General features: G+C 46.8%; 2 protein-coding genes across 5 annotated transcripts in view; both read left to right on the top strand.

Moving 5' to 3' along the window:
* The window catches only part of rfx7b (regulatory factor X7b), a 19,571-nt gene extending 11,874 nt beyond the window's left edge, over positions 1–7,697 (top strand). For all 3 annotated transcript variants that reach the window (XM_087796746.1, XM_087796747.1, XM_087796745.1), the window contains 4 exons: positions 1–65; positions 1,082–1,289; positions 1,606–1,901; positions 2,529–7,697. The exon at positions 1–65 is cut by the window's left edge and continues 17 nt beyond it. In XM_087796746.1, coding sequence (XP_087652872.1) covers positions 1–65; positions 1,082–1,289; positions 1,606–1,901; positions 2,529–5,624 — 3,665 coding nt within the window. In that variant the 3' untranslated portion in view covers positions 5,625–7,697. The remainder of the gene's footprint in view (positions 66–1,081; positions 1,290–1,605; positions 1,902–2,528) is intronic.
* Positions 7,698–7,800: 103 nt separating this feature from the next.
* kbtbd4 (kelch repeat and BTB (POZ) domain containing 4) lies at positions 7,801–20,258 on the top strand. 2 transcript variants are annotated; one of them, XM_087796749.1, is made up of 5 exons: positions 7,801–7,821; positions 13,457–13,928; positions 13,990–14,131; positions 14,283–14,389; positions 19,188–20,258. In XM_087796749.1, exons 2-5 carry the CDS (start codon positions 13,470–13,472, stop codon positions 20,040–20,042), a joined length of 1,563 nt encoding a protein of 520 aa, XP_087652875.1. In that variant the 5' UTR covers positions 7,801–7,821; positions 13,457–13,469; the 3' UTR covers positions 20,043–20,258. The 2 variants fall into 2 exon arrangements, with proteins under 2 accessions (XP_087652875.1, XP_087652874.1); XM_087796748.1 differs by lacking the exon at positions 7,801–7,821 and adding an exon at positions 11,589–11,657.
* Positions 20,259–20,954: the final 696 nt, after the last annotated feature.

Raw genomic sequence — 20,954 nt, 5'->3', positions numbered from 1 at the left:
GGAAGAAGGCTTTCGTTCACATGCCTTCCCTTCCAAACCTGGACCTGCAGAAGTCTGGAGACGGGGTGAGACACTTGGATGGACGTCTGTCATGAACGTCTGTCATGAACGTCTCATCAACGTCTGTCATGAACGTCTGTCATGGACGTCTGTCATGGACGTCTGTCATGGACGTCTGTCATGGACGTCTGTCATGGACGTCTGTCATGGACGTCTGTCATGGACGTCTGTCATGGACGTCTGTCATGGACGTCTGTCATGGACGTCTGTCATGGACGTCTGTCATGGACGTCTGTCATGGACGTCTGTCATGGACGTCTGTCATGGACGTCTGTCATGGACGTCTGTCATGAACGTCTGTCATGGACGTCTGTCATGGACGTCTGTCATGGACGTCTGTCATGAACGTCTGTCATGGACGTCTGTCATGGACGTCTGTCATGGACGTCTGTCATGGACGTCTGTCATGGACGTCTGTCATGAACGTCTGTCATGAACGTCTGTCATGGACGTCTGTCATGGACGTCTGTCATGGACGTCTGTCATGGACGTCTGTCATGGACGTCTGCCATGGACGTCTGCCATGGACGTCTGTCATGGACGTCTGTCATGAACGTCTGTCATGGACGTCTGTCATGGACGTCTGTCATGGACGTCTGTCATGGACTCTGTCATGGACGTCTGTCATGGACGTCTGTCATGGACGTCTGTCATGGACGTCTGTCATGGACGTCTGTCATGGACGTCGGTCATGGACGTCTGTCATGGACGTCTGTCATGGACGTCTGTCATGGACGTCTGTCATGGACGTCTGTCATGGACGTCTGTCATGGACGTCTGTCATGGACGTCTGTCATGGACGTCTGTCATGAACGTCTGTCATGGACGTCTGTCATGGACGTCTGTCATGGACGTCTGTCATGAACGTCTCTCATGAACGTCTGTCATGAACGTCTGTCATGAACGTCTGTCATGAACGTCTGTCATGAACGTCTGTCATGAACGTCTGTCATGAACGTCTGTCATGAACGTCTGTCATGGACGTCTGTCATGAACGTCTCTCATCTGGCTGAACTTTCAGTGCGAGCTGATGGAGTCTTCGGGTCAGTCTCCCAACGCCGAGGAGGAGATGCGGTCGGCGGCCTGTGGGCTGGTGTGTGAGTGGGCTCAGAAGGTGCTGAGTCGTCAGTTCGACCACGTGGAGGATCTGGCCCGGTTCCTGCTCAACAGCCATTACATCGGCAACAAGTCCATCGCGGCGCTCACGGTCATGACTGGCACGCCCACAGGTGAAGTGTTGTTACTGCAGTTTGTTTCTTTTTACTCCAAAATACTGACTTTTAAAAAAGACGATCCAGTGATTTTTTTGAAATTAACATAATCTTCATATTTTTTTAAATGATACACATAATCTTGTTTATAAAGCAACAATAAAATGCTAATAATGGTATTTATAGTATTTGACTCAATAAATCTAAACAATAACAACAATTCAGATCATTTAACTTGTTGTGAAGTTGTATTCAGATGTATTGCCAGTGTTGTCATCATTTGAAGAAACATCAAGGATGTGATGAGTCTCTTAGTAAGTTTGATGTGTTCCAGGCATGAAGACGCCAACCCCGTCCTCAGCATTCGTTCCCACTGCTGAGAGCAACTCCTTCCAGCCGCAGGTGAAGACTCTGCCGTCGCCCTCTGTTGACGCGAAGCAGCAGCTGCAGCGCAAGATCCAGAAAAAGCAGCAGGAGCTGAAGCTTAACTCGCCTCTACCCTGTGAGAACCAGGTCAAACGCACCGAGACCAGCACCCCTGGTCCCACCATCCCTCGAGGCAGCCCGGCCCTTCTGTCCCCTCAGCCCACCATCGGCATCATGGTCGCCGCCGTCCCCAGTCCTGTCACCGTGAGTCTCTGCCCGTGTGGAAGTCCAGTGTCAGAGTATTGATCGGTTGAATTTAAGATATTGATCAACAACATTCGTGTTAATATGAACAAGAAAACTTCTGTTTCTCTGAGCAAGAGGTCCAGACTTTCTTCTCCCGGTCTGGATCGTCCTTCTTCCCTGGGCCCCCCGAGGTGTTCCTGAGCCAGAGAGTCATAATAATGATACATACTTGTGTCAAAGTCTCTTCAGCTCGTCCTCGGTTCTGATCAGATGTTAGTCTTTCACTGACTCTCTGAGAGAATCAAACTCTTGAACCGTCACGTTCTTCAGGTGAAGGTAGACGTAGATCCTCTGAGTCTCTGCTTCGATGAGTTTGTTTGAGCAGCTGGAGCTTCTGTTTCTGTTCGCTTTCATTTACGCTCCATTCAAATAGTTCAATGGTGGAGTCCCGGGTCATACTGACCCTCACCGAGACTCGAACAAAACCGGGTCTGAAAATATTCCAAATGTTATGTTCATTATTAAAAAAGAACAAATTCAGCCGCTCAATATGCAAATGATTGAACACATGTTTAAGAGTTTGAACATTTGAAATATTGTGACTCGATCAATAAAGTGATTGACACGCCATCATTTGTGCTTCAGGTTCAACGCAGCAGGCAGTTGATGACGTCACCGAGCCCTGTGGGCGCCGCCGAGGCGAAGGTTCTGCCCGTCAACTTCCAAGTGGTCACTCAGTCCCTCAAACAGTCGCCCAAAGCCCCCCCGAATATCTCGGCCAGTCCGGTGGGCGACCGGCTGACCCGCCACAGCACCCGGTACGCTCAGATCCTGCCCAAGCCGTCGGCCACCAGCACCATCACGCTGCGCTCGCCGCCGGCGCTGCTCATCACCAACAGCCCCATCAAGACCGTGATGCCCACGTCCCACGTCAGCTCGCTCAACGTGGTCAAGATGACCGCCATCGCGCTGGCGCCCGGCACCAGCAGCGCCACGGTGCGACCCGCCTCGGCCGGGATCAACACCGTGGCGCACTCTGACGACGCCGGAGGCCTGACCCTCCCGGCGGTCCGGCCCAGCGTGCCGGCGTCCTTCATGTCCGTGGACGTGAAGATGGCCGAGAGCGACTCCAGCGGTAAAGACGAGCGGGTGGCGAAGTTCAGGGCGGCCAGCGAGCCGAGCTTCCTGGTGAAATGTGGCGCCGACAAGAGCGCCAGGATCAAGATGGACCCCCTGAGCGCCACCACGGTGGCTCTGACCGGGACTCAGGACAGCAACTGCCACGACAGCACCTTGTACTTGACCGTTGAGAATCACAACACGTCCGGCTTCTCGGCCGCGGTCTCGGCCTCCGACTCAAAGAGCCCCAGGAAGCGCAACGGCCCGGGCGGGGACCCCCACGTGATCCCCGTGAAAAGGGTCTTCATCTCCCAGCAGCCCCTGACGGTCATCGACAGTCCCAGACCCGCAGTCGGTGCTTCCATGAAAAGAATCCCTCGCCCGGGGACTCCTGCCCGACCCGACAGCGCCCCCTGCAAAGTGACCCTGAAGCAGAGCTCGCTCGCGCCCACGCAGATCCTGGCGCTGTCCGACCTGCCGGTGGTCCAGACGGAGGGCTCGCAGATCCTCCTCAAACCTCAGGCTCTTCTGGCCAAACGAGAAGATCGCTCGCTCGCCGGCGCCGCAGGAAACAACCACATGCTGCTGATCTCCGGGGACACGCGGGCGCCGGGGTCTCACGACGCGGCCGTCATGAGCGACATCAAGAGCACAATATGGGAGGAGGCGCCGCTGGACGAGCTCCGGAAGCAGGCGTTCGTCCAGCAGGCGCCGGCCGAGCATAAACGGGCCCCCCTGGACCAGCCGGGCGAGCCCCCCGGGCAGCTCATCCTCACGCAGGAGATGGAGGACTTCGCCAGCTCTCAGGCCAGCATGGACTACTTCCCCGACTTCAACGACGACGACATGACCCAGGACAGCATCGTGGAGGAGCTGGTCCAGATGGAGGAGCAGATGAAGCTCAAGGGTCTCTTCAACACCTGCGTGTCCCTCCAGAACCAGTCGGCCAGCAACCCGGGCTCGGCGGTCTCCTCCCACCAGACCGGCGCCACCGCCTTCTACCACCACGCGCACGGCAGCACCACCCCGGTCCAGACCCCCACGCCCACGCCGACCCCCACCCCGACGCCCACCTCCGAGATGACTCTGGGTCACACCATGACCAGGGAGAGCCCGTGCTCCCGCATGGCTCCCATCACCCCGGTGGACAGCGCCATGGGCCGCCACACCCCCATCAGCACCCCCCTGTCCAACTGCAGCAGCAGCGTCCCCCCGAGCCCGGTGGAGTGTCGCAACCCGTTCGCCTTCACGCCCATCAACTCCAGCATCACCAGCTACCACGAGGCCAGCATCGTGTCCAGCAGTCCGGTCAAGCCCATGCAGCGACCCACGGCGACCCACCCGGACAAGGCCAAGCTGGAGTGGATCAACAACCGCTACAACAGCACCTCAGGAGGCCCTGTGTCCAGCCACGCCCTCGGGATCCTGCCCAGCTACCAGGAGCTGGTGGACGACCAGTTCCGTAAGCCGCACGCCTTCGCCATCCCGGGTCAGTCGTTCCAGGCTCAGTCCAGACCAGACTTCGGTCGCCTCACCCCCATCTCCCCCATCTCCCCCGTGCAGCCCCAGACCACAGCGGGGGTCACGACCCCCACCAAACAGGAAAGCTTCGCCGTTCCCGCGCCGCTGGACGGCAAAGCGTCCACTTCCTGCGCCACGTTCCGCTGCCGCAGCGTCAGTCCGGCGGTGCGTCAGCGACACCTGAGCGGCAGCACGGGGTCGCAGCTCAGCCCCTCCCCCACCGGCCACGCCCCGCCCTTCAGCTCCCCCGTGACCTCCGAGGTGCTCAGCATCCTGTCCGGCAGCCAGACCTCCGTCCACAGCCTGGTCCAGCGCAGCCAGTCGGTGCCGCTGACCGTCATGATGCAGAGCGAGATGCTGCCGGTGCCGAGCAGCACCAAGATCACCAGCGTGCTGCTCAGCAAGATGGAGGACGGCGACGAGTCGGTGCGCGGCCTCGGCATGAACAACCTCCCGTCCAACTACACGGCCCGCATGAACCTGACGCAGATCCTGGAGACCACGCCGGGGTTCTCCGGGGGGGCGACTCACCAGGCTCCGCTGCCCGTCAGCTCCAGTCCCGCCGCCTTCGAGATCCAGCCGCAGGGTTTCCTGGCCGACCCCGGCGCCGACCGGGTCGGCTTCCCCTCCGGCAACGGTCAAGCACAAGCGGGCGCCGCCGACCCGCCTCAGGTCCAGGAGACCCCCGACCCCGGTCGACCGGCGCTGCTGCTGCAGAGCTCGCGGCGGGCGGCGGCCGAGGACGAGCAGCAGCAGCTGGACTTCAACAACACGGTCAAGGACCTCCTCGGAGAAGAAGCCCTGAACCCGAGCTCGCAGCTGGTGGGTCAGGTGGCTTCGGAACTCAACGCCGTGGCGTCGGACTTCTCCAGCGACATGCGACTGACCTCCGACCTGTCCAGTAGCATCACTGACCTGAACACCTTGGACACCAACCTGCTGTTCGACCCCAACCAGCAGCAGGAACAGTACGAGGCCTCGACTCTGGAGGAACTGAACAATGACCCGCTTTTCCAGCAGATCTGCAGCGATACTGTGAACTCTGGCTTCGACTGGCTGGAGAGCAAAGACCAGCCCACGACGGTGGAGATGCTGGGCTGAGATGTTGTCGAGTGTATCGAGGTCCAGTTCCATGTGGAAGTGTCTCGTCAGAGAAATGAACATTTAATATTTGACTTCAGTCGTTTCTATATCCAATTGTTTTTACACCAATTCCAATAATTGAATGAAATGTTCTAAATTATATATATATATATATATATATATATATATATAACATTCTTTAATGACTAAAAAATCCATTTCGTTTAAAAATATTCAATAGTTTTTATTCAAGGATTGGATATATTATTATTATTATTATTATAATATATATTGTTGTTTTTTAACACCAATTCATTCAATAGTTTTTATTCAAAGATTGGATATATTATTATTATTATTATTATTATTATTATAAACCAACTCAACCTTTCCATTTAGAAATCATTGAAGTCAAGTATTAAACTTTAAAAACCTTCATGTGAAATGTTCACTTCCAGCTTCATCAAGACGCTGAGATCCTTCCTCAGTTTGTCTGGATCTCGACACTATGGTTCGTTTCTCGCCTGAACCGTTGATCCCGTCAAAGGACATGTAGAGCGAGCAGGTTATGCACTTATTAACTGGGACGTTACAGCAGGTGAGGCTGTAAAAGTGTGTAGTTTTTAGCACAACGTGTCCAGAAACGAATCACAAGAGCATCATGGGTTTGGAATATGCACATATGATCCGTTCATGTCTCGTAACCACAGGTCTCACGTTGGAACCTTCACACTGGAATCCTGACGCAGCACTATTTAACCTTATTTATTTCTCGTCTTACGACGACAGTCTTGCAGTAGAAGCTCGAGCTATGATTTGAACCAGCAACCTCGCCTGGGAGCTCGCTGCAGTCGCACCGGTCCGACAGCAGGGGGAGCCAGAAACAAACTCTTGCTGAGCGATATCAAAACGGTGCTGAGTTGGTCTCCTGGAGGACTTCAGTGAACCACGTGACCTTCAGAGGAGAAGAGTCAGGACTTCCTGCCTTATTCAAGTCCAGGCCTTACGTCATCAGACCGTGTCACACGAGCGTCACATCATATCCCGGCAGCTCTTGTCACACGTCAAACACACGCGTGTCACGGAGCGTGTTTCTGAGGAAGAGATTAAAACTAGCAACAGACTGAGTTGTTAACCTTGTAAGTATGTATTTAGTGACCCGAGGTCATGTGACTAGGAAGCTTGCTTGTCATTGTTGTCGATGTTGTTGCGTCATGTTGAAGCTCCACGTGTACATAGAGTAGTTCCTAGACGTGTCAGACTCTATATTACGGCCATTATTCTAGATATGTTCATGGAAAAGAAGAACCGCTGAATAAGCAGATTTATAGTCGGAGGATTGTGTGTGTGTTGTGTTACATTTCTGGCTCCGTGTCGTGAAAGTACTGACGTCTCGCTTGCTGGTTAAACTTATGACGGAGGATCAATAGCATGGATTATTGACGAGACACTGGAACAAGAATCCAACTCTGGAGGTTCACATTATTGCACTAAATTTCTACGACACAACTTTACGGACAAACGTTAACGACGGACGCGACAAAAGCGAGAGTTTTTTACGTGCTGAGGAAATTGAAATTGATTCTTGTAGCAAAATGTGCTTTAATCTCAGTGAGATCCACATTTCTTACTCGTTCTCGTACCTGAGAACATGACGCATGGAGGCCGTCGACCTTTGACCCTCCGTGCTCATGATGTTGATGATTGTACGCACGCATGTGTGATGACTTGTAACCACTTCTGTGAGCAGCAGTGCTTCTTACTTCAGTGACCCTCGTGACCTTCATATTAGCTCCATGTTCTGTTGATCTTTTTTACTCTGGTGTCCATGATTTGTCTTAAGCACTGATGTTTGAATGAAGGACGTTCCTCGTGTCCGACTGAAGCTCCATCAAGCAGTGACTCGTGACCTTTGACTGACCCCGACCCCGTTTGACCTGTCGTCCGTTTGTAGCAGTAGAAGAAGAGGAAGCCTCTGTGATGTCGTCTCGTTCTGCTTCATGTACAGTCGCTTGTTCATAAATGCTTTGTTTTTACTCACTGGTGAGATTTTTAAATGGTTTTAAAGCCAATAAACTTTTTTTTACAGAATGACTTCGACCTTTGATGCGAGAACGTGTTGAACGTTCGAGTCTTTCTTCATCAAAACGCAAGGTTTCAGAGAAGAACAGGTTCTTCAGACGGAGGAAGATAATGTTGAAGTTAAGATAGTAAAGTAAAAGTTATTAGTGAAGATGTTTCCAGACCAGAGTCACAAAGAACTTTAACAAATACTCAGTTAAAATATAAACTTTAAAAGATCAACATAAACACAAGAGTCTCAGAGAATCAAAGTGTGTTTAGATGTTTCTTGAAGGAGTCAGTAGATCATCAAACACACAGATGTTTCTTGAAGGAGTCAGTAGATCATCAAACACAGATGTTTCTTGAAGGAGTCAGTAGATCATCAAACACACATGTTTCTTGAAGGAGTCAGTAGATCATCAAACACACAGATGTTTCTTGAAGGAGTCAGTAGATCATCAAACACAGATGTTTCTTGAAGGAGTCAGTAGATCATCAAACACAGATGTTTCTTGAAGGAGTCAGTAGATCATCAAACACAGATGTTTCTTGAAGGAGTCAGTAGATCATCAAACACAGATGTTTCTTGAAGGAGTCAGTAGATCATCAAACACAGATGTTTCTTGAAGGAGTCAGTAGATCATCAAACACAGATGTTTCTTGAAGGAGTCAGTAGATCATCAAACACAGAGATGTTTCTTAAAGGAGTCAGTAGATCATCAAACAGATGTTTCTTGAAGGAGTCAGTAGATCATCAAACACAGATGTTTCTTGAAGGAGTCAGTAGATCATCAAACACATGTTTCTTGAAGGAGTCAGTAGATCATCAAACACAGATGTTTATTGAAGGAGTCAGTAGATCATCAAACACACATGTTTCTTGAAGGAGTCAGTAGATCATCAAACACAGATGTTTCTTGAAGGAGTCAGTAGATCATCAAACACAGATGTTTATTGAAGGAGTCAGTAGATCATCAAACACACATGTTTCTTGAAGGAGTCAGTAGATCATCAAACACAGATGTTTCTTGAAGGAGTCAGTAGATCATCAAACACAGATGTTTATTGAAGGAGTCAGTAGATCATCAAACACACATGTTTCTTGAAGGAGTCAGTAGATCATCAAACACAGATGTTTCTTGAAGGAGTCAGTAGATCATCAAACACAGATGTTTCTTGAAGGAGTCAGTAGATCATCAAACACAGATGTTTCTTCAAGGAGTCAGTAGATCATCAAACACAGATGTTTCTTCAAGGAGTCAGTAGATCATCAAACACATGTTTCTTGAAGGAGTCAGTAGATCATCAAACACAGATGTTTCTTGAAGGAGTCAGTAGATCATCAAACACAGATGTTTCTTGAAGGAGTCAGTAGATCATCAAACACAGAGATGTTTCTTGAAGGAGTCAGTAGATCATCAAACACAGAGATGTTTCTTGAAGGAGTCAGTAGATCATCAAACACAGAGATGTTTCTTGAAGGAGTCAGTAGATCATCAAACACAGAGATGTTTCTTGAAGGAGTCAGTAGATCATCAAACACAGATGTTTCTTGAAGGAGTCAGTAGATCATCAAACACAGATGTTTCTTGAAGGAGTCAGTAGATCATCAAACACAGATGTTTCTTCAAGGAGTCAGTAGATCATCAAACACAGATGTTTCTTCAAGGAGTCAGTAGATCATCAAACACAGATGTTTCTTCAAGGAGTCAGTAGATCATCAAACACATGTTTCTTGAAGGAGTCAGTAGATCATCAAACACAGATGTTTCTTGAAGGAGTCAGTAGATCATCAAACACAGATGTTTCTTGAAGGAGTCAGTAGATCATCAAACACACATGTTTCTTGAAGGAGTCAGTAGATCATCAAACACAGAGATGTTTCTTGAAGGAGTCAGTAGATCATCAAACACAGATGTTTCTTGAAGGAGTCAGTAGATCATCAAACACACATGTTTCTTGAAGGAGTCAGTAGATCATCAAACACACATGTTTCATGAAGGAGTCAGTAGATCATCAAACACAGATGTTTCTTGAAGGAGTCAGTAGATCATCAAACACAGATGTTTCTTGAAGGAGTCAGTAGATCATCAAACACAGAGATGTTTCTTGAAGGAGTCAGTAGATCATCAAACACAGAGATGTTTCTTGAAGGAGTCAGTAGATCATCAAACACAGATGTTTCTTGAAGGAGTCAGTAGATCATCAAACACAGAGATGTTTCTTAAAGGAGTCAGTAGATCATCAAACACAGATGTTTCTTGAAGGAGTCAGTAGATCATCAAACACAGATGTTTCTTGAAGGAGTCAGTAGATCATCAAACACACATGTTTCATGAAGGAGTCAGTAGATCATCAAACACAGATGTTTCTTGAAGGAGTCAGTAGATCATCAAACACAGATGTTTCTTGAAGGAGTCAGTAGATCATCAAACACAGAGATGTTTCTTGAAGGAGTCAGTAGATCATCAAACACAGATGTTTCTTAAAGGAGTCAGTAGATCATCAAACACAGAGATGTTTCTTGAAGGAGTCAGTAGATCATCAAACACAGAGATGTTTCTTGAAGGAGTCAGTAGATCATCAAACACAGATGTTTCTTGAAGGAGTCAGTAGATCATCAAACACAGATGTTTCTTGAAGGAGTCAGTAGATCATCAAACACAGATGTTTCTTGAAGGAGTCAGTAGATCATCAAACACAGATGTTTCTTGAAGGAGTCAGTAGATCATCAAACACAGATGTTTATTGAAGGAGTCAGTAGATCATCAAACACAGAGATGGTTCCAAAGCTTAGGAGCAACAGTCTGGAAGGATTTCTCTCCTCTGGTCCTGAAGTTCAGGAACCATCAGTAGATTCTGATCCACAGACCTCAGAGCCCGAGCTGGGGTGTAAGTCTGGATCAGATCATGAAGGTCTGAGCATGAATAGATCTGAAAGTAAGAACCAGAATTTTAAAATGATCCTGAAAGAAAGAGTTTTAAGGAGAAATGTGAGTTCTTCTACTAGAGCGGCTCAGACAGATCCTTCTTGTTTAGACACATATAAACTGATACAATAGTGTCAACGACACAAACACATGGAAGTTATGGAGACAAAGAGACTTTCTAGTGTTTGATAAAAGACGAGATATATTGTGTTGAAAAACACTTTTTAAATCACATGGTGAAATAAATATACATAAAACAAGTGACTCTAAAAATGTAAACAGAATGAATTTGTGTTACGTGTACCAGAGGTGATGGATTATTATTAATGTTATTATTAATGTTATTTTAAATATTGTGTTTATTTGTATTATTATTATCATTATTATTCCAGAGAAGATCGTTGATCAATGAATCCATGTGACATCAACAAACCTGAAGATAAACAATTTGTTTTTATCTCATAAATCGCATTATTGATCTCAGAAGAACCTTTTCTGTCGATCATTCAATCAATATTGATCAATACATCAGCTGTCAGAGCATGAATTGATATTGAATCAAATGTTACATAATCATCTGCTGACTCAGCTCTAGGCTGTGATTGGTCGATGTCATGTCCGTCAAATCGTGTGTCAGAGACCAGATCAATAAATCAATTGATTATAGGCAGATAAGTTTGAGTCGTCAATCCTCGTCTCTTTTTTAAATCATGTTTTTCTTTTCACGACATCAGGCCTTAAACGTTATTCTTTTAAATCACTTTGAACAAAGTTTATTTTTGTTACAAAGTTATTATCTTGAAATCAACAGATCAATCGATCGTCAACATAAATTTATGATCAACAAATTAATAGACATTTAAAAAGATAATGTTATAAAGATATTATTCTAAAGCTACTGTTATAAAGTTGCAGTTCTATTACGGCCTCTAGGTGGCGGTAATGATCTTCGAAGCTGCAGGATTTTCATTTCACTCTTGACAAAGAAGTCTAAAGTTTATTTACTTCCTGGAAACGGTTTGTTGGAATCTTGATGATAAAGTGAAGCTTCTCTCAGGTAACATTTCTTTTCAGTCACTTCTCAGATCTTCTTCTGCTTCAATGACACGTTTTCTTTCTACCGTAGTTTCTCTCTCCCGCGAGTTTTCTTCCTAAATGCTGCTGTTTGACTGTTAGCTTAGCATCCAACTGTTAGCACGTCAACGCTGCGTCGTATTTTTGTTTATTTTTTTGTGTTTATTTTAGATTTTAATGTTGAAATAAGAAAACATGACCTGGTGTGTTGCAGCACTTAGAACTATTCTCTCCCGCGTGTTCCATTCTTACGTTTATGTAATGAATGAATGAATCTTCAATGTGTTTCCAAAGAAGAACAAGATGTTTTTAAACTAAAACCTTCTGCGACATGAGGTCGTTAACATCTTTTCTCTTGTCTTCACCTCCAGCTCTGTGTGTTTGAGTCTCTGTGTGTTTGAGTCTCTGTGTGTTTGAGTCTCAGTGTGTTTGAGTCTCTGTGTGTTTGAGTCTCTGTGTGTTTGAGTCTCTGTGTGTTTGAGTCTCAGTGTGTTTGAGTCTCAGTGTGTTTGAGTCTCAGTGTGTTTGAGTCTCAGTGTGTTTGAGTCTCAGTGTGTTTGAGTCTCTGTGTGTTTGAGTCTCTGTGTGTTTGAGTCTCTGTGTGTTTGAGTCTCTGTGTGTTTGAGTCTCAGTGTGTTTGAGTCTCTGTGTGTTTGAGTCTCAGTGTGTTTGAGTCTCTGTGTGTTTGAGTCTCTGTGTGTTTGAGTCTCTGTGTGTTTGAGTCTCAGTGTGTTTGAGTCTCTGTGTGTTTGAGTCTCAGTGTGTTTGAGTCTCTGTGTGTTTGAGTCTCTGTGTGTTTGAGTCTCAGTGTGTTTGAGTCTCAGTGTGTTTGAGTCTCTGTGTGTTTGAGTCTCTGTGTGTTTGAGTCTCTGTGTGTTTGAGTCTCAGTGTGTTTGAGTCTCAGTGTGTTTGAGTCTCTGTGTGTTTGAGTCTCAGTGTGTTTGAGTCTCAGTGTGTTTGAGTCTCTGTGTGTTTGAGTCTCTGTGTGTTTGAGTCTCTGTGTGTTTGAGTCTCAGTGTGTTTGAGTCTCAGTGTGTTTGAGTCTCAGTGTGTTTGAGTCTCAGTGTGTTTGAGTCTCTGTGTGTTTGAGTCTCTGTGTGTTTGAGTCTCTGTGTGTTTGAGTCTCTGTGTGTTTGAGTCTCTGTGTGTTTGAGTCTCTGTGTGTTTGAGTCTCTGTGTGTTTGAGTCTCAGTGTGTTTGAGTCTCAGTGTGTTTGAGTCTCAGTGTGTTTGAGTCTCAGTGTGTTTGAGTCTCTGTGTGTTTGAGTCTCTGTGTGTTTGAGTCTCTGTGTGTTTGAGTCTCTGTGTGTTTGAGTCTCGGTGTGTTTGAGTCTCGGTGTGTTTGAGTCTCGGTGTGTTTGAGTCTCGGTGTGTTTGAGTCTCGGTGTGTTTGAGTCTCTGTGTGTTTGAGTCTCGGTGTGTTTGAGTCTCGGTGTGTTTGAGTCTCGGTGTGTTTGAGTCTCTGTGTGTTTGAGTCTCTGTGTGTTTGAGTCTCTGTGTGTTTGAGTCTCTGTGTGTTTGAGTCTCTGTGTGTTTGAGTCTCTGTGTGTTTGAGTCTCTGTGTGTTTGAGTCTCTGTGTGTTTGAGTCTCTGTGTGTTTGAGTCTCTGTGTGTTTGAGTCTCTGTGTGTTTGAGTCTCTGTGTGTTTGAGTCTCTGTGTGTTTGAGTCTCAGTGTGTTTGAGTCTCTGTTATCACAAGATAAAATAAACCCTTTCAGCTCCTTAGAAGAAATGTGTTTAGTTGTATTTGTGTAATGATTGAAGGATGAAGTCGTGTCTTCAGGTCAACAGCAGAGATGGAATCTGCTGACGATGTCTTCAGCGTCGGAGGTTCTCTAGGAGAAGACAACTATTTCTTTGGATACACCTTCACCGACCGCTCGCATTCCAGCCGTGTGGTGAAGAGCATCATGGACCTGAGCCTGGAAGACGGTCTGTTTGCCGACGTGACCATCAGTGTGGACGGCAAAGAGTTCCAGCTCCACCGGCTGGTTCTCTCCGCGCAGAGTTCCTTCTTCCGATCCATGTTCACGTCCAACCTCAAGGAGTCCCACGACCGCAACATCGAGCTGAAGGACGTCAGCGCCTCCGTGTTCCAGCTGCTGATCGGCTACATCTACCACGGGACCATCAAGCTGAGCGTGGACGAGCTGCAGGACACGTACGAGATGTCCGACATGTACCAGTTGACGTCTCTCTTCGAAGAGTGTTCTCGCTTTCTGTCGCGCACCGTGGAAGTGAAAAACTGCCTGCAGGTCAATAACGTTAGAATCTTCTACTCTTGATAAATATCAACTCATGGTCTGAACGTCTCAGGTCATGTGGCTCGCGGACCGGCACAGCGACCAGGAACTGTACACGGCTGCCAAACAATGTGCCAAGATCCACCTCGCGCAGCTCTACCAGACGGACGAGTATCTCAACCTGCCTTTCCGGCTGCTGCTCGACATCCTCAAAGGTTGGTCTTCAGAGTTCTCTTGTCGTACGACATGAACGTTTAACACCAACGACTCGTGCGTCTTTTTCAATGAATCGTACGGTTTGTTGAAAATGTAGTTAATGGTTAAAGTTCTTGATGTTGATGGTGTCCTTCGTGTCCTTCCGTCCAGATGGCGTCCCGAGCTCACAGAACCCCAGCGCCGCCATCCAAACGTGGACCAACTTCAACAAAGTGGAAAGAGAACGATTTTCTTGTATTCTCCAGGAGAATCTGAAGGTACGATCTTCTGTTTCTGCTTCAAAGTCAGGGAAGAAGTTCCAACGAATTAGAGACTTTTTTAGAACTCAAAAGAAGGGTAGGCGCTTCTCAAAGTGGTGTGAGCAGTCAAAGTTAGAATCTAGAGTGAACAGAGGAACGAGGCCTGATCTCATGGAACCCCTTGATCCTCAATCCTCCAAACCTCGGTCGACGGTCGTTCATGATCCGTCATGGATCTTCATCTGACTCGTGTTCAAGACGATCACAAGAATGTTCGTCGAAGAAGAGTTTTTCAAGACGTGGAAACTTGTGGATCAAACGCAGGTAAGAAGAAGATCCACATGTTTGAAGATTAGCTTCACTTGCTGATGAACTTAAAGACTAATATCGTGTCAAACCCAGTGATCGGATCAATCATTACGTTTGTTTGACGTCAGTCACGTTCGTATCTGTTGTTCTACACAAGAAACTTCATGTTTCATGTGACGTTCCTCAGATTGTGGTTCAGTGTCTGAGCCTCGCAGGCTCTTCAGAGCCTCTGCAGACGGATCAGAACCACGTGACGCAGACGGTCCACGTCTGGACCTTCACTCCGTGTGAAGAGCTCGTCAGAAGCTCCTCAGTTTCAATTCAGTCGCGACGTAGTCCAGAACTTTTGCTGCGATGATGAGATTAAACTCTCACCTGTCGTCATAGCAACCCTCGCCTCGACACTCGTCTGCACATGAGCTTTAAAGATGTTTACAAACCTTTACATGTTTATTGTTTTCAATAAATCCTGTTCTTTCATAGAAATGTTTTGTGTTTAATGTTTGGTTTCAATCTGTTCCCAACATTTGCAAAGATATTTGATGGCAGATCATGAACTGTGTTCATCTGGAGATGTTCTCAGCAGAGGATGGAAGGAAACGTTAAATGACGAGCAGGTGTTCAGTCGTGAAGAACGTATTTAAACGTAGAAAATAAGATCCAGACGAGCTTTTCAAGAAGTTTCTTTGTAGACGTTTGTAAACAAAACGTACTTTTGTCGACAAAATATCAGTGAAATCTTAAGAGATAAAAGTTTGTCAAACATCCTGGTGTTCAGTGAAGAATCATGACGTTCTTTGAGAAGATGTTCAAACACGTGCAGGAGACTCGTCTCATAGTTCGTCTCATAGTTCGTCTCATAGTTCGTCTTCATAGTTCGTCTTCATAGTTCGTCTCATAGTTCGTCTCATAGTTCGTCTTCATAGTTCGTCTCCTCCTGATCTTCATAGATCGTCTTCATAGTTCGTCTTCATAGATCGTCTTCATAGTTCGTCTCCTCCTGATCTTCATAGATCGTCTTCATAGTTCGTCTTCATAGATCGTCTTCATAGTTCGTCTTCATAGTTCGTCTTCATAGTTCGTCTTCATAGTTCGTCTTCATAGTTCGTCTTCATAGTTCGTCTCATAGTTCGTCTTCATAGTTCGTCTTCATAGTTCGTCTTCATAGTTCGTCTTCATAGTTCGTCTTCATAGTTCGTCTTCATAGTTCGTCTTCATAGTTCGTCTCCATAGTTCGTCTCCATAGTTCGTCTCCATAGTTCGTCTCCATAGTTCGTCTCCATAGTTCGTCTTCATAGTTCGTCTCCATAGTTCGTCTTCATAGTTCGTCTTCATAGTTCGTCTCCATAGTTCGTCTTCATAGATCGTCTCCATAGTTCGTCTCCATAGTTCGTCTCCATAGTTCGTCTCCATAGTTCGTCTTCATAGTTCGTCTTCATAGTTCGTCTTCATAGTTTGTCTCCATAGTTCGTCTTCATAGATCGTCTTCATAGTTTCGTCTTCATAGTTCGTCTTCATAGTTTGTCTCCATAGTTCGTCTTCATAGATCGTCTCCATAGTTCGTCTCCATAGTTCGTCTCCATAGTTCGTCTCCATAGTTCGTCTCCATAGTTCGTCTCCATAGTTCGTCTCCATAGTTCGTCTTCATAGTTCGTCTTCATAGTTCGTCTCCTCCTGATCTTCATAGATCGTCTCCTCCTGATCTTCATAGATCATCTTCATAGATCGTCTTCATAGTTCGTCTTCATAGATCGTCTCCATAGTTCGTCTCCATAGTTTGTCTTCATAGTTCGTCTTCATAGTTCGTCTTCATAGTTCGTCTTCATAGTTCGTCTTCATAGTTCGTCTTCATAGTTCGTCTTCATAGTTCGTCTTCATAGTTCGTCTTCATAGATCGTCTTCATAGATCGTCTTCATAGATCGTCTTCATAGTTCGTCTTCATAGTTCGTCTCCATAGTTCGTCTCCATAGTTCGTCTCCATAGTTCGTCTTCATAGTTCGTCTTCATATTTCGTCTTCATAGTTCGTCTTCATAGTTCGTCTTCATAGTTCGTCTTCATAGTTCGTCTCATAGTTCGTCTTCATAGTTCGTCTTCATAGTTCGTCTTCATAGTTCGTCTTCATAGTTCGTCTTCATAGTTCGTCTTCATAGTTCGTCTTCATAGTTCGTCTCCATAGTTCGTCTCCATAGTTCGTCTCCATAGTTCGTCTCCATAGTTCGTCTCCATAGTTCGTCTCTATAGTTCGTCTCTATAGTTCGTCTTCATAGTTCGTCTTCATAGTTCGTCTTCATAGTTCGTCTCCATAGTTCGTCTTCATAGTTCGTCTCCTCCTGATCTTCATAGATCGTCTCCTCCTGATCTTCATAGATCGTCTTCATAGATCGTCTCCATAGTTTGTCTCCATAGTTCGTCTCCATAGTTCGTCTTCATAGTTCGTCTTCATAGTTCGTCTTCATAGTTCGTCTCCATAGTTCGTCTCCATAGATCGTCTCCATAGATCGTCTTCATAGATTGTCTTCATAGATTGTCTTCATAGTTCGTCTCCTCCTGATCTTCATAGTTCGTCTCCTCCTGATCTTCATAGTTCGTCTCCTCCTGATCTTCATAGTTCGTCTTCATAGATTGTCTCCTCCTGATCTTCATAGTTCGTCTCCTCCTGATCTTCATAGTTCGTCTCCTCCTGATCTTCATAGTTCGTCTCCTCCTGATCTTCATAGATTGTCTTCATAGATTGTCTCCTCCTGATCTTCATAGATTGTCTCCTCCTGATCTTCATAGATTGTCTCCTCCTGATCTTCATAGTTCGTCTCCTCCTGATCTGTCTCCTCCTGATCTTCATAGTTCGTCTCCTCCTGATCTTCATAGTTCGTCTCCTCCTGATCTTCATAGTTCGTCTCCTCCTGATCTTCATAGTTCGTCTCCTCCTGATCTTCATAGTTCGTCTCCTCCTGATCTTCATCGATCGTCTCCTCCTGATCTTCATAGTTCGTCTCCTCCTGATCTTCATAGTTCGTCTCCTCCTGATCTTCATAGATCGTCTCCTCCTGATCTTCATAGATCGTCTCCTCCTGATCTTCATAGTTCGTCTCCTCCTGATCTTCATAGATCGTCTCCTCCTGATCTTCATAGTTCGTCTCCTCCTGATCTTCATAGTTCGTCTCCTCCTGATCTTCATAGTTCGTCTCCTCCTGATCTTCATAGTTCGTCTCCTCCTGATCTTCATAGATCGTCTCCTCCTGATCTTCATAGTTCGTCTCCTCCTGATCTTCATAGTTCGTCTCCTCCTGATCTTCATAGTTCGTCTCCTCCTGATCTTCATAGTTCGTCTCCTCCTGATCTTCTCCTCCTGATCTTCATAGTTCGTCTCCTCCTGATCTTCATAGTTCGTCTCCTCCTGATCTTCATAGTTCGTCTCCTCCTGATCTTCATATTTCGTCTCCTCCTGATCTTCATAGTTCGTCTCCTCCTGATCTTCATAGTTCGTCTCCTCCTGATCTTCATAGATCGTCTCCTCCTGATCTTCATAGTTCGTCACCTCCTGATCTTCATAGTTCGTCACCTCCTGATCTTCATAGTTCGTCACCTCCTGATCTTCATAGTTCGTCTCCTCCTGATCTTCATAGTTCGTCTCCTCCTGATCTCCATAGTTCGTCTCCTCCTGATCTCCATAGTTCGTCTCCTCCTGATCTCCATAGTTCGTCTCCTCCTGATCTCCATAGTTCGTCTCCTCCTGATCTTCATAGTTCGTCTCCTCCTGATCTCCATAGTTCGTCTCCTCCTGATCTCCATAGTTCGTCTCCTCCTGATCTCCATAGTTCGTCTCCTCCTGATCTCCATAGATCGTCTCCTCCTGATCTTCATAGTTCGTCTCCTCCTGATCTCCATAGTTCGTCTCCTCCTGATCTTCATAGATCGTCTCCTCCTGATCTTCATAGATCGTCTCCTCCTGATCTTCATAGATCGTCTCCTCCTGATCTTCATAGATCGTCTCCTCCTGATCTTCATAGTTCGTCTCCTCCTGATCTTCATAGATCGTCTCCTCCTGATCTTCATAGATCGTCTCCTCCTGATCTTCATAGATCGTCTCCTCCTGATCTTCATAGATCGTCTCCTCCTGATCTTCATAGATCGTCTCCTCCTGATCTTCATAGTTCGTCTCCTCCTGATCTTCATAGATCGTCTCCTCCTGATCTTCATGAGAAGCTCAACACCAGGTTCATGGAACAGAATTAAATGAAACGAAGACGATCACGATTTTATTATGATTTTTATTCGACCACGATATAAAGACCGTGTTAATCTGCAAGGCATTCTGGGATTTACTGCCAAGGTGCTCCTCAAGAACACACATCTTCAAATTGCTCCTCAACCTTAACTGAGATGTTGAAACTTTGAGACGCTTTAGGCGTGGATGAGACTTGACTTTGATTGACAGCCAGTTGAAAATGATTGACAGAACTGTAGATAAAGTGTTGAAACGCGTCGACGTCTCTTCTGTCCGACAGGAAATCGGCGAGAACGTCCACATCTACCTGATCGGCAAGGAGGAGACGAGGACTCACTCTCTGGCCGTGTCGCTGCACTGCGACGAGGACATCAGTGTGAGCGGACAGAACAGCTTGTGCCACCAGATCACGGCGGCGTGCAAACACGGCGCCGACCTGTACGTGGTGGGCGGGTCCATCCCACGCCGCATGTGGAAGTGCAACATGCACACCATGGACTGGGAGCGATGTGCGCCGCTGCCACGCGACCGCCTGCATCACACCATGGTGTCCGTCTCCTCCGAGGACTGCATCTACTCGCTGGGAGGGAAGACGCTGCAGGACAGTCTGTCCAACGCCGTCATCTACTACACGGTGAAGGACAACATGTGGACGGAGACGGGCCAGCTGGACACGGCGGTCTCCGGCGCCGCCGGGGTCAACCTGGGCGGCACCATCTACCTGATGGGCGGCGAGGAGAACGACATGGACTTCTTCACCAAGCCGTCCAGACTCATCCAGTGCTTCGACACCGGCGGCCAGAAGTGCGACATCAAGCCCTACGTGCTGCCGTTCGCCGGCTTCATGCACGCCGCCGTGCACATGGACGTGATCTTCATCGTGGCCGAGGGCGACTCTCTGATCTGCTACAACCCTCTGCTGGAGAGCTTCACACGCCTGCGCTTCCCTGAGGCCTGGAGCTGCGTGCCGTCGCTCTGGAAGGTGGCGAGCTGCAACGGCTGCATCTACGTCTTCAGGGACAAGTGCAAGAAGGGCGACGCCAACACGCTGAAGCTCAACCCCGCGACCTCCGTGGTCTCCGTCATCAGAGGCATCAAGATCCTGCTCACCAACTGGCAGTTTGTCTTGGCCTGACCTTTGACCTGCCTGTCCACCTGTAGAAAGAGGTCCTGAGGCGCCTCGTGATGTTGTGTCTGCATGAACCATGTTTAACTCTGTGGAATATTGAACAGATGACGTGTGTAGATGAGTTGTGTAGATGAGTTGTGTAGATGAGTTGTGTAGATGATTCGATCATCGTTCAAGCGTCGCCTTGTAGTCGTTAATGTTATTAAAATAGTTGGAATCTTTGCCACGGAATGATTTATTGAAAATTTATTCTCTTGCTTTTTTCTTTATAAAGCAATTCAACGATTGTGTCTCTGGAGTGTGTACTTGTTTGTGTCTCTGGAGTGTGTACTTGTTTGTGTCTCTGGAGTGTGTACTTGTTTGAGTCTCTGGAGTGTGTACTTGTTTGTGTCTCTGGAGTGTGTACTTGTTTGTGTCTCTGGAGTGTGTACTTGTTTGAGTCTCTGGAGTGTGTACTTGTGAGTGTGTACTTGTTTGTGTCTCTGGAGTGTGTACTTGTTTGAGTCTCTGGAGTGTGTACTTGTGAGTGTGTACTTGTTTGTGTCTCTGGAGTGTGTACTTGTTTGAGTCTCTGGAGTGTGTACTTGTGAGTGTGTACTTGTTTGTGTCTCTGGAGTGTGTACTTGTTTGAGTCTCTGGAGTGTGTACTTGTTTGTGTCTCTGGAGTGTGTACTTGTTTGAGTCTCTGGAGTGTGTACTTGTTTGAGTCTCTGGAGTGTGTACTTGTTTGAGTCTCTGGAGTGTGTACTTGTTTGTGTCTCTGGAGTGTGTACTTGTTTGAGTCTCTGGAGTGTGTACTTGTTTGAGTCTCTGGAGTGTGTACTTGTTTGTGTCTCTGGAGTGTGTACTTGTTTGAGTCTCTGGAGTGTGTACTTGTTTGTGTCTCTGGAGTGTGTACTTGTTTGAGTCTCTGGAGTG

The sequence above is a fragment of the Callionymus lyra genome, chromosome 8 (assembly GCF_982586985.1).
Source record: "Callionymus lyra chromosome 8, fCalLyr1.hap1.1, whole genome shotgun sequence".
In the NCBI taxonomy this organism is placed as follows: Eukaryota; Metazoa; Chordata; class Actinopteri; order Syngnathiformes; family Callionymidae; genus Callionymus; species Callionymus lyra.
This window is presented reverse-complemented; position numbering and strand designations above follow the sequence as displayed.

Coding starts and splice junctions, on each gene's coding strand:
- kbtbd4 (XM_087796749.1), top strand. CDS start 13,470: ATGGAATCTGCTGACGATGTCTTCAGCGTCGGAGGTTCTCTAGGAGAA. Junction 13,929..13,989: donor AAGTGAAAAACTGCCTGCAG/GTCAATAACGTT, acceptor TGAACGTCTCAG/GTCATGTGGCTCGCGGACCG. Junction 14,132..14,282: donor GCTGCTCGACATCCTCAAAG/GTTGGTCTTCAG, acceptor CCTTCCGTCCAG/ATGGCGTCCCGAGCTCACAG.